The 13,009-nt window shown below is 50.4% G+C and overlaps 1 protein-coding gene across 2 annotated transcripts in view; it reads right to left on the reverse strand.

Moving 5' to 3' along the window:
- Positions 1 to 13,009, reverse strand: part of GCN1 (GCN1 activator of EIF2AK4) — a 728,660-nt gene that overhangs the window by 655,449 nt on the left and 60,202 nt on the right. For both annotated transcript variants that reach the window (XM_078667658.1, XM_078667659.1), the window contains exon 3: positions 5,104 to 5,167. In XM_078667658.1, the coding sequence (XP_078523784.1) occupies positions 5,104 to 5,167 (64 nt within the window). The remainder of the gene's footprint in view (positions 1 to 5,103; positions 5,168 to 13,009) is intronic.

Here is a 13,009-nt window from a genome sequence, read left to right on the forward strand (position 1 = left end):
AGGAAACAAGCTTCCGGGGACCGGTTTCTGGCATTACAGCCGTCTTCGGCCCGGCTTGCTTGAATCCTGATGGTGCAGTGAGCAAGGGAGTCACATCTGAGCATACCCTTCCACGCTGGTGGTGGCCAAAACGATTCAAAAAGGGGGGGATGTAAAGGCGTGGCATTTTTTGTTTTTTATTTGTCTGCGAAGAGGTCGATGCAGGGATGACCCCACTGCTGAAAAATGTCTGCCACTCAGTCGTCGTTGAGCACCCAATCTTCTTGCTCTTGGAAGTGATGACTGAGGAAGTCTGCTTGAACATTCGGCTCCCCTGGAAGATCTCCTCATCTGTGTGGGCCATAAACAGAGAAGTACCCGAAAAAGGGAGATTCAATATGCGCTGTTGTGCATAAGGCGTAACCAAGAGGAATGACGTGCACATATGCCATGCGCATATGAATGAGCCACTAGAGATACTCCATCTGCTGCCGTGCTTATCACCTGGTTGGACACCAAAGTGCCTTCTTGAATAATTTACGAGAAGTCCTGCTGATCTTCCTTTGGAAGCTTCTCTTTAAAACGATCCAAAGAATCCCACAGGGATGGCGTATCGCCCCAACAGGGCTGCAGCGTTGGAAACCTGTAAAGAAGATGCCCCCGAGCCACAGGCTTTCCTTCCCCAAGAGTCTTGAGCTCTACTCTCCTTATCAAGAGGAGCAGAGAAAGAAGATGCAACTGAGTGCGTTTTCCTAGCTGCTGCAATTATGACAGAATCAGGGGGTGGGTCTGATCTCAGAAATAGAGGATCCGATGCAGCCAGCTTGTATTTCTTTATAATACGAGCAGGAGCTGTTTTCGCTGAAGCTGGAGCTACAAATACGTCCATTACTGGTTCGATGACTCCCGGTATCAAAGGGAGCATCGGTCTTGACACAGATCTTTGATGTAGCGTTTCAAAGATAAAGGATGTAGTCGTCTGAGTAGTGGACATGGTAATGTTCACGTCGTCAATGGGTGACACTCTGCTAGGCGGAATATCTGTGAGGGTAGGAGAGTAATCCCTCTTAGATGAGTGAGTTGAGGATGATGACCAAGATGGTGTACGCCGCCTTTTGCGATGCCCCTGTGCTGACCTGCGATCAGGGGATCTGCCCCAGTGTTCTCTGATGAGAGTGTTAGGTGATTTGTCCACTTCTTGCAACAAGCGCTGCAAAGGAGATCTATGCAATGGGCTCGAGTTTTCTGCAGCCCATTGAGTAAAACCTGCTGATGCTGATCTCCAATGATATAGAGGTTGCAGCCCTCTGGGAGAGAGATGTACCAGGGGGATCTCTGCCTCCTCGGTGAACTCCTTTGTGGCGAACCTGCAGTCTCTTGAGAATGGATGGAAGCGCTGCGAGATAACGCAATTGTCTGTGGGGAACTTCGAATGGAAAGGGAAGAGGCCCCATGGGTGCTTGAGCGCGACCTCCGCCGCGATGCGACGTCGCTGGCGAGTGCCTTGACATCGATCTACTCTGCGTCACCATAATGGAAGAGACTCTGGATCCTGACAGCCTCCTCGACGTTGACCTTTCTGTACGTCTCGACGTTGAGTGGAGTGACACCGAATGCCTGGAGCCCATAGACCTTGCTCTTGAGGGTGAGCGTGCCTGTGATCTCCCCGATGATCGGTTCGACGTAGAAATCCTCCTCGACGTCGACTTTCTTGGCTTCAACGTCGAATGTGACACTGGAGGGGTTCTAAACCTCGACGCCGATGGAGGTGAGGGTACCTGTCTCGACGTTGAATGCCGCCTGGTTGACGTCGAAGGAGAGGTATGCTTCGACGCCGGTCGCTGATGAACCTGCGACGGCAGAGCCTGACTCGACGTCGACAGTCGCCTGGTTGACGTCGACAGAGATCTACGCTTCGACGTCGATCGCCGGTGACCCTGCGACGACGGAGCATGTTTCGACAGCGACGACGGAGACCTGTCTCTCGACGTTGGGCGAGCCCTCCTCAACAGAGATCGATGCCTCGCTGCCGATTGTTGCCTGGTTGACGACGGCTGAGGGATCGATGTACCTGTGATCTTCAACGACGACCTGTGTTCTCTCGACCGTGAGCCCGCCGTCGATGGAGAGCACACTGGGATCTTACTTGTGGATGCTCTCTCCTTCTTCTTCAGCAGTGACCTGCCTCTGGAGGAAGATCTTCTCCTCTCAGCCAGCCCATAGAGGCGAATCCTCTCCCTGTCCTTCAAAGTTCTTTTGGACAGTAGCTGGCAATGTTGGCAGATGTGAAGGCAGACATAAAATACAGACATAATCTGAGTCTGTTTTTGCCTTCTTTTTGCCACAGGAGGGGCAAGGATCAAAAAGGGAAGGCATTTCTGAGTGAAAAACAATGCCCAAACCCTTCAAAAACAGTGGAAAAACACTTCAACACTGAAAAGATGTAGAAGTAAAAAGGTTTAACCTCAAAATTGAAAGTATTTTCTGACAAAAATCAGAAAAAGGTAGAGCTGAAGTAACCAGGGTCCTCTCAGAAGGAGCCGGCAAGAACAACTGACCTAACTGTCACCCCTGAGGCATTATGGGAGCTAGGGGTCATAGCTACATATATGGTTTTGACATATATTGTATATGCTTCCGGGGTCCCGCGCATGGGCCGGAATATTCATGTGCTTATAACTATTGATGAGGATCCCCTGGAAGAGAACATCATGTTGCTTGTTATTTAAAAATTGACATTTAAGAGTTTAAGAGTTTAAGAGCAGTTTCAAGCCCTTCAAACAACTGGAATAGGGAGGGATGCGAAGTGCTGACTTCTAATTGCACGGAAAAGGGGGTGGTGATGAACAGAGTGCCTGAATTAAGCAGACCACTCTTACCCAGTCCAAAGATCAGGGCTTGATCCATCACCGTTTTTTAGCTCACTGCACCATCCCAGCTCAGAACTTGGCTACATGCAAATTAGTCTGTTCCTGTCCCAGTGCATGATGGGAACAGGGCAAACCAAACTACCAAGCCAATTCTTGTACTGGGAAGGAAACAAGCTTCCGGGGACCGGTTTCTGCCATTTCAGGCGTCTTCGGCCCGGCTTGCTTGAATCCTGATGGTGCAATGAGCAAGGGACTCACATCTGAGTATACCCTTCCACGCTTATGGTGGACAAAATGATTCAGAAAAGGGGGTGGTGATGAACAGAGTGCCTGAATTAAGCAGACCACTCTTACCCAGTCCAAAGATCAGGGCTTGATCCATCACCGTTTTTTAGCTCACTGCACCATCCCAGCTCAGAACTTGGCTATATGCAAATTAGTCTGTTCCTGTCCCAGTGCATGATGGGAACAGGGCAAACCAAACTACCAAGCCAATTCTTGTACTGGGAAGGAAACAAGCTTCCGGGGACCGGTTTCTGCCATTTCAGGCGTCTTCGGCCCGGCTTGCTTGAATCCTGATGGTGCAATGAGCAAGGGACTCACATCTGAGTATACCCTCCCACGCTTATGGTGGACAAAATGATTCAGAAAAGGGGGTGGTGATGAACAGAGTGCCTGAATTAAGCAGACCACTCTTACCCAGTCCAAAGATCAGGGCTTGATCCATCACCGTTTTTTAGCTCACTGCACCATCCCAGCTCAGAACTTGGCTATATGCAAATTAGTCTGTTCCTGTCCCAGTGCATGATGGGAACAGGGCAAACCAAACTACCAAGCCAATTCTTGTACTGGGAAGGAAACAAGCTTCCGGGGACCGGTTTCTGCCATTTCAGGCGTCTTCGGCCCGGCTTGCTTGAATCCTGATGGTGCAATGAGCAAGGGACTCACATCTGAGTATACCCTTCCACGCTTATGGTGGACAAAATGATTCAGAAAAGGGGGTGGTGATGAACAGAGTGCCTGAATTAAGCAGACCACTCTTACCCAGTCCAAAGATCAGGGCTTGATCCATCACCGTTTTTTAGCTCACTGCACCTCTGCACTATACTCAGACATGAGTCCCTTTCTCACTGCTCCATCAGGATTCAAGCAAGCCGGGCCGAAGAGGCTGAAATGCCAGAAACCGGTCCCCGGTAGCTTGTCTCCTTTCTGGTGAAGAATTGGCTTGGTAGTTTGGTATGCCCTGTTCCCATGATGCACTGGGCCAGGGACAGACTAATTTGCATATAGCCAGGTTCTGAGCTGGGATGGGGCAGTGAGATAAATAACGGTGATGGATCAAGCCCTGATCTTTGGACTGGGTAAGAGTGGTCTGCTTAATTCAGACACTCTGTTCATCACCACCCCCTTTTCTGAATCGTTTTTGGCCACTACAGGTGTGGCAGGGTATACTCAGACATGAGTCCCTTTCTCACTGCTCCATCAGGATTCAAGCAAGCCGGGCCGAAGAGGCTGAAATGCCAGAAACCGGTCCCCGGTAGCTTGTCTCCTTTCTGGTGAAGAATTGGCTTGGTAGTTTGGTATGCCCTGTTCCCATGATGCACTGGGCCAGGGACAGACTAATTTGCATATAGCCAGGTTCTGAGCTGGGATGGGGCAGTGAGATAAATAACGGTGATGGATCAAGCCCTGATCTTTGGACTGGGTAAGAGTGGTCTGCTTAATTCAGACACTCTGTTCATCACCACCCCCTTTTCTGAATCGTTTTTGGCCACTACAGGTGTGGCAGGGTATACTCAGACATGAGTCCCTTTCTCACTGCTCCATCAGGATTCAAGCAAGCCGGGCCGAAGAGGCTGAAATGCCAGAAACCGGTCCCCGGTAGCTTGTCTCCTTTCTGGTGAAGAATTGGCTTGGTAGTTTGGTATGCCCTGTTCCCATGATGCACTGGGCCAGGGACAGACTAATTTGCATATAGCCAGGTCCTGAGCTGGGATGGGGCAGTGAGATAAATAACGGTGATGGATCAAGCCCTGATCTTTGGACTGGGTAAGAGTGGTCTGCTTAATTCAGACACTCTGTTCATCACCACCCCCCTTTTCTGAATCGACTTCTAATTGCACGGCCCCAAAAAAGATGACTTCAGCAATCTTTACATCAGTATAATTCTTAGACATAACCCTTACACGCATATACATAACTTCAAAGTACAAAGAAAAACCAACGGCGCAGGCAGAGAAGCAACAAGACTTACCTGTACCGATGCAATGTCAGGCAGAACAGTTTGCAGAGGCCTTTGATTGCTCCCTCTGGTAAGTCTGAAAAAACAAAAATCGATTTAACATGAACATGGATCCACAAGTGCTGAAAAGACCCTAAAAAATAGAAAGAAAAGTGTGCACTGTAGATATTCAAATTATGGTACTGTTATTTGTGAAAGAAAGATTAACGCAAAAAAGTCACAAGTGAACAGACGTAAGCCTGAAAGGATTGCAGATACCTCCCTAAGTAGATCTATAAATGCTTATTCACAGATGATATCCATAGCATAACTACAAATACTGGCAGAAAGTCACCTGAGCAAGTTAAGAGCCAACAACTCAGAGGTGTGTATAATCTTTCAGGTTGTACGTTCAAGCACTAGCAAGTTTGTCTCAGGCTTTGATTTTTCAGGAGTCATTTGAACGTATATGTAGGAACCTGGAGTTTTGTGGCGATAGTCTCCCGGCTCCCACTTTTTGCCAGGTATTTGATGCAACGTTGACTGAAGTGCACTGGGATCCTGCTAACCAGGTTCCCACTAGCACAGTTCTCTCCCCAAATCAAGTTAACTGGTCGATTGAGCCCCAATTGACCAGTCCTTTAGCAGATTGTTAAGTCCCAAGTAAGTGGTACCCCTGGGCATAGGTACTAAAGAGAGTCCCCAAGAGTTGCAGCATATCTTGTGCCACTCTAAGGGACACAGTCCAAAACACATGCAGACTGCCTCTGCAGGCTGCGTGACAAGGTGCTCTAAAAGTGAAAACACAAATTGGCAAACACCCTGTGTTCCCTAACACTACATGTAATATTTATTAGTCACCTTCACAGCATGCCTCACAGCCCTAAGGAAGGGTGCATTATATTTCATGTGAGGACATATCTGCATGTGCTGACAAGTTCAATTACTGACAGTACAAGTTAACAAGGAAGCCATATTAAGATATGCGCTGGGCACTGGTCAAAACAAGTTTCTCAGGTTTTTGGTATCGGACATCTCACATTAATAAACTCCCACCAACTCCACTGATGGATTTATTAATACATGCACCCAAAGAGTACCTCAGAGGTACTTCCTGAAGACTTACCAACCTCTAGTGTGTTTGTTGACTGGTCCTGTCCAGCCGGCCACCACAGCCTCTGGTTGGGGAAGGGAGAGGGATCTGCTGTTGAACCAATCCTGGTTCGTGAGCCACCACTGTAATTGGTGTGCAGTGCACTCCGAGATCTAGATGCAATCGGAAAGATTCCCCAGATGCTGTGCCCACTGGAACTTCAGGTCCCACTGCAGAACCTGCATATGCCACCAGGCATGATCCACCAGCAGGATGAAGGAGGCCATAGGGCCCAGCAGCCTCAGGGTCATTCTGACCGAAACTCTGGATAGAGGCTGAAAGATCAGAATCATAGCCAGGATATCCTGGACTCTCTGTTCGGGAGGATAAGCATAAAACTGTGCTGCATCCAGAACTGCCTGCTGAAAAGGAGCTTCTGAGAGGGAATCAGGTGTGACTTCGGCACGTTGATAGTGAACCCCAGCGAATGCAGGAGGTCCACCATAGTTTGGAGGTGGGCGACGACAAACTGGGGTGAATTCGACTTTAACAGCGAGTCATCGAGATAGGTGAAGACTGGAACCCCTGATCTGCGCAGATGAGCTACAACCACTGCCATAAGTTTCGTGAACACCCGAGGGGCTCTGGTAAGGCCAAGGGGAAGCATGGTAAACTGAAAATGCTTGTGGCTTACCATGAACCGTAGGTAAAACCGATGGGCAGACTGGACAGGGATGTGAAAATAGACGTCCTGCAAGTCCAACGCTACCATCCAGTCTCCATCCAGGGCAGACATGACCTGAGCTAATGTCAACATTTTGAACTTCTCCTTCCGGAGGAAGCGGCTGACGTCCCGGAGATCCAAGACCTTTTTCCTTCTTGTGTACCAGGAAGTAGTGGGAGTAACAACAACGACATACTTCTGGCACAGGGACTCGCTCGATAGCTCCCTTGGCCAAGAGAGCCGTAACTTCCTGAAGGAGAATGGCCAGATGATCCTCCGACATGCGATGGAGTGAGGGTGGCATAGATGGAGGGGTAGGCTCGAAGGGGCGCGAGTAGCCCCTTCAGACTATCTGCAAAACCCACCTGTCAGACGTGATGTTGTGCCAGTGGGGGAGGTGATAGCGAATCCTGCCGCCCACTCAACTGGTGGCCCTGAAAAGTCGAACTAGGAAACTTGGAGGCTGCTGCAGAGGTGGCGCTGTTGGGCTGGCCCACCCACTGTCACCCAGACCAACAACGCTCGGTCCCATGTCCCCGGCCACGCAGAGGCAGGCTAGCTTGCGCAGGCCTATGGCTCTGGGTGGAATGTGGTGAGCAAAAAGCAGACTGCGCGGGGCGAGAGGTAGTAGTGAGGCCCAAGGATCTGGCCCTAAAATCCTTAAAGCGCTCGAGCACGTTGTCCGCTTTGTCGCCAAACAAGCGACGGCCATCAAAGGGCATGTACAAAAGAGTTGATTGGACATTGCCCGAGAAGCCAGTGGACCTCAGCCAGATGTAGTGCCTCAGGGCTACTGACGTTGAAATCATCCTGCCGAGCGAGTCAGTGGTGTCCAGCCCACATCGTATGGCGAACTTCCGTGCATCTCTACCCTCAGCTATTGCACGGGAGAGAACGTCCCGGACCTCCTCCGGGCACTGTGGCAGCACCTGCGCGACCGTAACCCACAAAGAGTGGGTGTAACGACCCAAGAGACATGCAGTGTTCACCGACTGCAGTCCTAAGCTGGCGGAAGAAAACATCTTCTTCTCAAGATGATCCAGCTTCTTGAATTCCCTATATGGTGGCGCAGTAGGTTGACGTGCCTTTGGAAGTTGAGGTTTGGACCACCAAGCTCTCGGAGGTAGGTAGTTGGGAGAGGAAAATGGGGTCGCCCATGGCTGGGTGGTGGTGTTGGGCAATCATCCTACCCACAGGAGCCCCTGTGCTGGGCTTGGACCAAGTTCCCAGAAGGATGTCCGTGACGGCCTCATTGAACGGCAGCAGTGGTTCAGAAGAGGCCGATGCAAGCACCTCGGTCAGGAGGTTGGTCCTGAACGCCACAGTGTAAGAGTCTCCCTCCTCCATAGCTAATAGAGGACAAAACCATGCAAAGGTCTGGGGAGGTGTTCAGTTTTCTGGCCTCACCCAACTCCTTTCTCCAGTCAGTCTGGTTCATCCAACTGGTCTCCTCAATCCACTCGGAGCCAAGGGGGAAGGAAAGGAGAGGCCGCCCCCCACTCACAACATTATAAACAACAAAGGGCCTCACCTAAAGTACACAAAGCCTTGACAAAAATGACAAGCTCAGGGTTTTCAATTCTTTTTTCGAATCCCTCGAGTGTGATCCATTCAACTACTCTGATTTGTCATAGTATATCAATGACTATCCTCACCATAAAACAACAAATACTACCATTCAGGCTCCCCACCTTCTGCAAATAGAAACAAGCATTTACAATGCAATGGTTTCGCCTTTGGAAAAATTAGAGCTATTGGCATTGTAAATGACAAAATTTGTATTTATGTGTTGGTTTTGAAAACAGATAAATAAATGGCATTGTCATGTACATTGCCATTAGCTTAATCTCTGCAGTCACTCTGAAGTCACTCTGCACTCCCTAGCACTCCCTAGTCACTCTGCACTCCCTAGTCACTCTGCACTCCCTAGTCACTCTGCACTCCCTAGTCACTCTGCACTCCCTAGTCACTCTGCACTCCCTAGTCACTCTGCACTCTGCACTCCCTAGTCACTCTGCACTCTGCACTCCCTAGTCACTCTGCACTCCCTAGTCACTCTGCACTCCCTAGTCACTCTGCACTCCCTAGTCACTCTGCACTCCCTAGTCACTCTGCACTCCCTAGTCACTCTGCACTCCCTAGTCACTCTGCACTCCCTAGTCACTCTGCACTCCCTAGTCACTCTGCACTCCCTAGTCACTCTGCACTCCCTAGTCACTCTGCACTCCCTAGTCACTCTGCACTCCCTAGTCACTCTGCACTCCCTAGTCACTCTGCACTCCCTAGTCACTCTGCACTCCCTAGTCACTCTGCACTCCCTAGTCACTCTGCACTCTCTAGTCACTCTGCACTCTGCACTCCCTTGCACTCTGCACTCCCTAGTCACTCTGCACTCTGCACTCCCTAGTCACTCTGCACTCTGCACTCCCTAGTCACTCTGCACTCTGCACTCCCTTGCACTCTGCACTCCCTTGCACTCTGCACTCCCTTGCACTCTGCACTCCCTTGCACTCTGCACTCCCTTGCACTCTGCACTCCCTTGCACTCTGCACTCCCTTGCACTCTCTTGCACTCTGCACTCCCTTGCACTCTGCACTCCCTAGCAGTCCCTAGCAGTCCCTAGTCACTCTGCACTCCCTAGCACTCCCTAGTAACTCTGCACTCCCTAGCATTCTGCAGTCACTCTGCACTCCCTAGCACTCTGCAGTCACTCTGCACTCCCTAGCACTCCCTAGCACTCTGCAGTCACTCTGCACTCCCTTGCACTCCCTAGCACACCCTAGCACTCTGCAGTCACTCTGCAGTCCACTAGACTGCTTCTAGGCGCTTGCTGACCAAAAAAGCACTGTGGAGCTCATTGGGATTGTACTAGCCAGAGAAATTCTATAAGGAGCTGCTAGAGGACCTCGGCTAAATTTTGCACGTGGACATCACAAAATAAGTGAAATTTAGATTTGCATTTCAGCCAATTTTAGCTGCCCAGTTTAGAACTGTGGCCGTGCTGCTAGGACAGTATTCTTATGGGAGACTCGTCTTCCCCATACCGACCACTTCTGCATGTATATTTTGTGTGTACTTTAAACAGCACCACCTTTTTTATGCGTGTACGTTGTGAGTTTTATGTAGCGCCGCGTGAACTGCGCTCCCGAAGCGCACGTGAATATTCCAGCAGGGCACAGGCACTGTGAACGCATGCCAGGTACATTTAATTGTAAGTTGTTCACTTAGTGCAAGGCAAGGCAAGTAAGCGCGGCGCTACTCAAGGTTGGAAGTATAGGCACTGATAAGGTGGGCTGGGCTTGTCTTTGCTGTTCCAGAAAGATCCAGCCCTGGTCCAATAACCCTGCCGGCTCTCTGACTGGGGATGGCGCGTGGCAGCAGGGGCCGTGTGGGAAACTGATGTGCTTTTACCAGAGATATACTGCCAGTTTCACGTGCACATACAAACTTCGCCAACCTAGAAATTAACACAAATGGTCGCATGTTGGAAGAGTGAGCGGCGGAAGTTTTCTTGGTTTAATTTAATTTTGGCCGGGCCCCTGCCTATCAGCATATATTTTTGTTAATATATATATATACACACCTCTCGGCCTCGGATATCCGCTCTTGCATCTGCAGTGCACGTAACCCTGGTGCCTCATTGCAGGTTTTAGAGCCCAGATGTACATGTATATTGGTCCTCTCAGCTCTGTGCCCGCACTGTGAGACTAGCTGCGTCTGTGTACCTGCAGCGCCAACAGATGCACCGTGTGAGGCGCTATGTGCTCTGCGCCAGTCTGTCCCCAGAAGCAGGGCAGGGCAGAAGCAGTCAGTCATGCTGCCGATGCCCGTGTACCCCCGGGGAAACACTAATTTGGGTGGGAGCACCGAACTCCTCTCATTACATATCTAGCACTTGTGGGATGTCGGTTCTGCAGAGAAAGTTCCCCTGCCCGTGAGTAAGGAAGGTAAATGGCCGGGGGTGTTATTTTCATTAAGGCAAGGGGGGTCTGGAGGGGGCGCATTTTGTCTAATGTGCATAGATCCAGGGCCAGGTGAGAACGAGCGTGTTGGGCTCATCCCCAGGACTGAGACGCACAGAGAGTGAGGTTTGGCCAGTCTGTGTCCCGCGTGAAGGGCAGGAGTACTGCGAGCAGGACTCGCCCTGATCATACTCCAAATTCTACTGCTCTGGAATGCGCCTCCCTCCCTCAGGCTGCCCAGCTCCTTGCGCTGCTCTCCAAGGCACAGGAAAAGAAGAAGAGAGAGAGCGAAAAAGTTTTCAACAACCACGGAAGGCTGGGGAAGAGAGGCCTTCTCTGGACACGGGGCAGCTTGGAGCCTGGAGGTAACGAGCCTCCCGGGACCCCGGCTGTACAGGATCAGAAGGGAGCAATGGTAAGCAGCCGGAGGGGGGCTGGCAGGGAGGCACACTCCCCTGGCCCGCTCGCCGGATCTCACCCCGTTTCTCCTTTACAGGCTGCCTGAACGCGCTGCTGCTGCTGTCTTTACAAGAGGAATATCTATTCGGCCTCCCTGGCCGTCCGCATAGCGCCCAGAGGCTGCGAGGAGGCGTGCGGGGATAATCGGTGGGTTGTAGAGTTTCAATCCCCACTGGCATGTACATGGTGGCGGCTTTCCTTGGGTTGGGGGGGCGGGCAGGCACACGGACAGCGGGAGGGGGGGGCGGGCGGGCACACAGACAGCGGGAGGGGGAGGGCAGGCACATGGACAACGGGGGGGGCGGGCGGGCACACGGACAACGGGAGGAGGGGCGGGAATGGGCAAACGGACAGCGGGCGCACTCACCTGGACATTGATCCGGCAAATGATCAAAACTTGGCGTCGAAAACAAAAAAAAATAACATCCGCCCACAGCCGCATAACGTGCTAAAAGGGGCAGGATGAGAAAAACATCCCCCGAACGCCCACGAATCGCCTCGGACCATGATTGACAGATCTCACTTCCAATGGCTAGCCTCCATTTATGGAGCTAGCCAATGGAAGTGAGAGGCGGTGAGAGGCGGGACTTTTGTCCATAATGGTAAACAAAAGTTTTCGCCTTGCGCGAAAGTCTGCTTGCGCAGCTTTCGGCGAGGCGAAACCTAAAAAGGAGGAAGCAGCTTAAACCAGCAATTCTTACCCATGCCATAATGGGCATGCAAATAAACCCTGGAACAGCATTCTCAACACTGCAGTTACGGACGATTAACAAATGAAGCTAATACGCATTGAAACAGAATTTTTCAAAATTGCAGTTTTTCACCTGAATCACAAATTGTATGCAAAGACAAAAAAAAATTGCGCATAATAAATAGGTTTAGAAAACAAAATATCTACATTTAAAACAACTGCCTTGCATTTGCAACAAGATAGTTGAGTTTTTCTATGTGTGCCTGCAATGGGATAAACTAGGTCCCGGGCCGAAAACTTCTTTTTTTCACTTTTCAAAACAAATTGACTACACAGCTATTGATAATAGAGAGGAATGTGCATTTCATCACAATAATGTTCCTACTACCTCACTGCACTGCTGACTCTCCATATTCATGGCACTGCTTCTCACCCCCCCCCACGTGCTACTGCTCCCCTTCTTCATTGCATCGCACTCCATCACTTTCCAATCTATCCTACTCCGCCTCACTTCAATCTGCCCCCACTTATCCCATTCCAATCTACCCCATGTACCTCTTCAATCTGCCCTAATCTACCCCATCAAACACTCCAATCCAACAAACTTCACTATTACGGTCTAATCAAAATTACCCCACTCCAATGGACTGCACTTCAATCTACTCAAACCTGCCACATAATCTTTCCCGCCCCAAACTATCTCAACCTACCCAACTCCAATCTACCCCAGCTCCATCTACCCCAACCTACCCAACTCCAATCTACCCCAGCTCCATCTACCCCAATCTATCTGACTCCAATGAACCCCAATCTATACACCCTCTAATCTACCTCACCCATCCTACCCCAACCCAATTTGCCCATAACTACTCCACTCTAGCCCACTCAAACTACTTTAGACTACCCAATCTACCTCACGTCAGTCTACACTACTCAGTCTACCTCAACCTACTCCAATCTACTACGCCCCAATGTACCTCATCCAACCTACTCTAAAGTACCCCACTCCA

This window comes from Lissotriton helveticus, chromosome 11 (assembly GCF_964261635.1).
Source record: "Lissotriton helveticus chromosome 11, aLisHel1.1, whole genome shotgun sequence".
Lineage (NCBI taxonomy): Eukaryota > Metazoa > Chordata > Amphibia > Caudata > Salamandridae > Lissotriton > Lissotriton helveticus.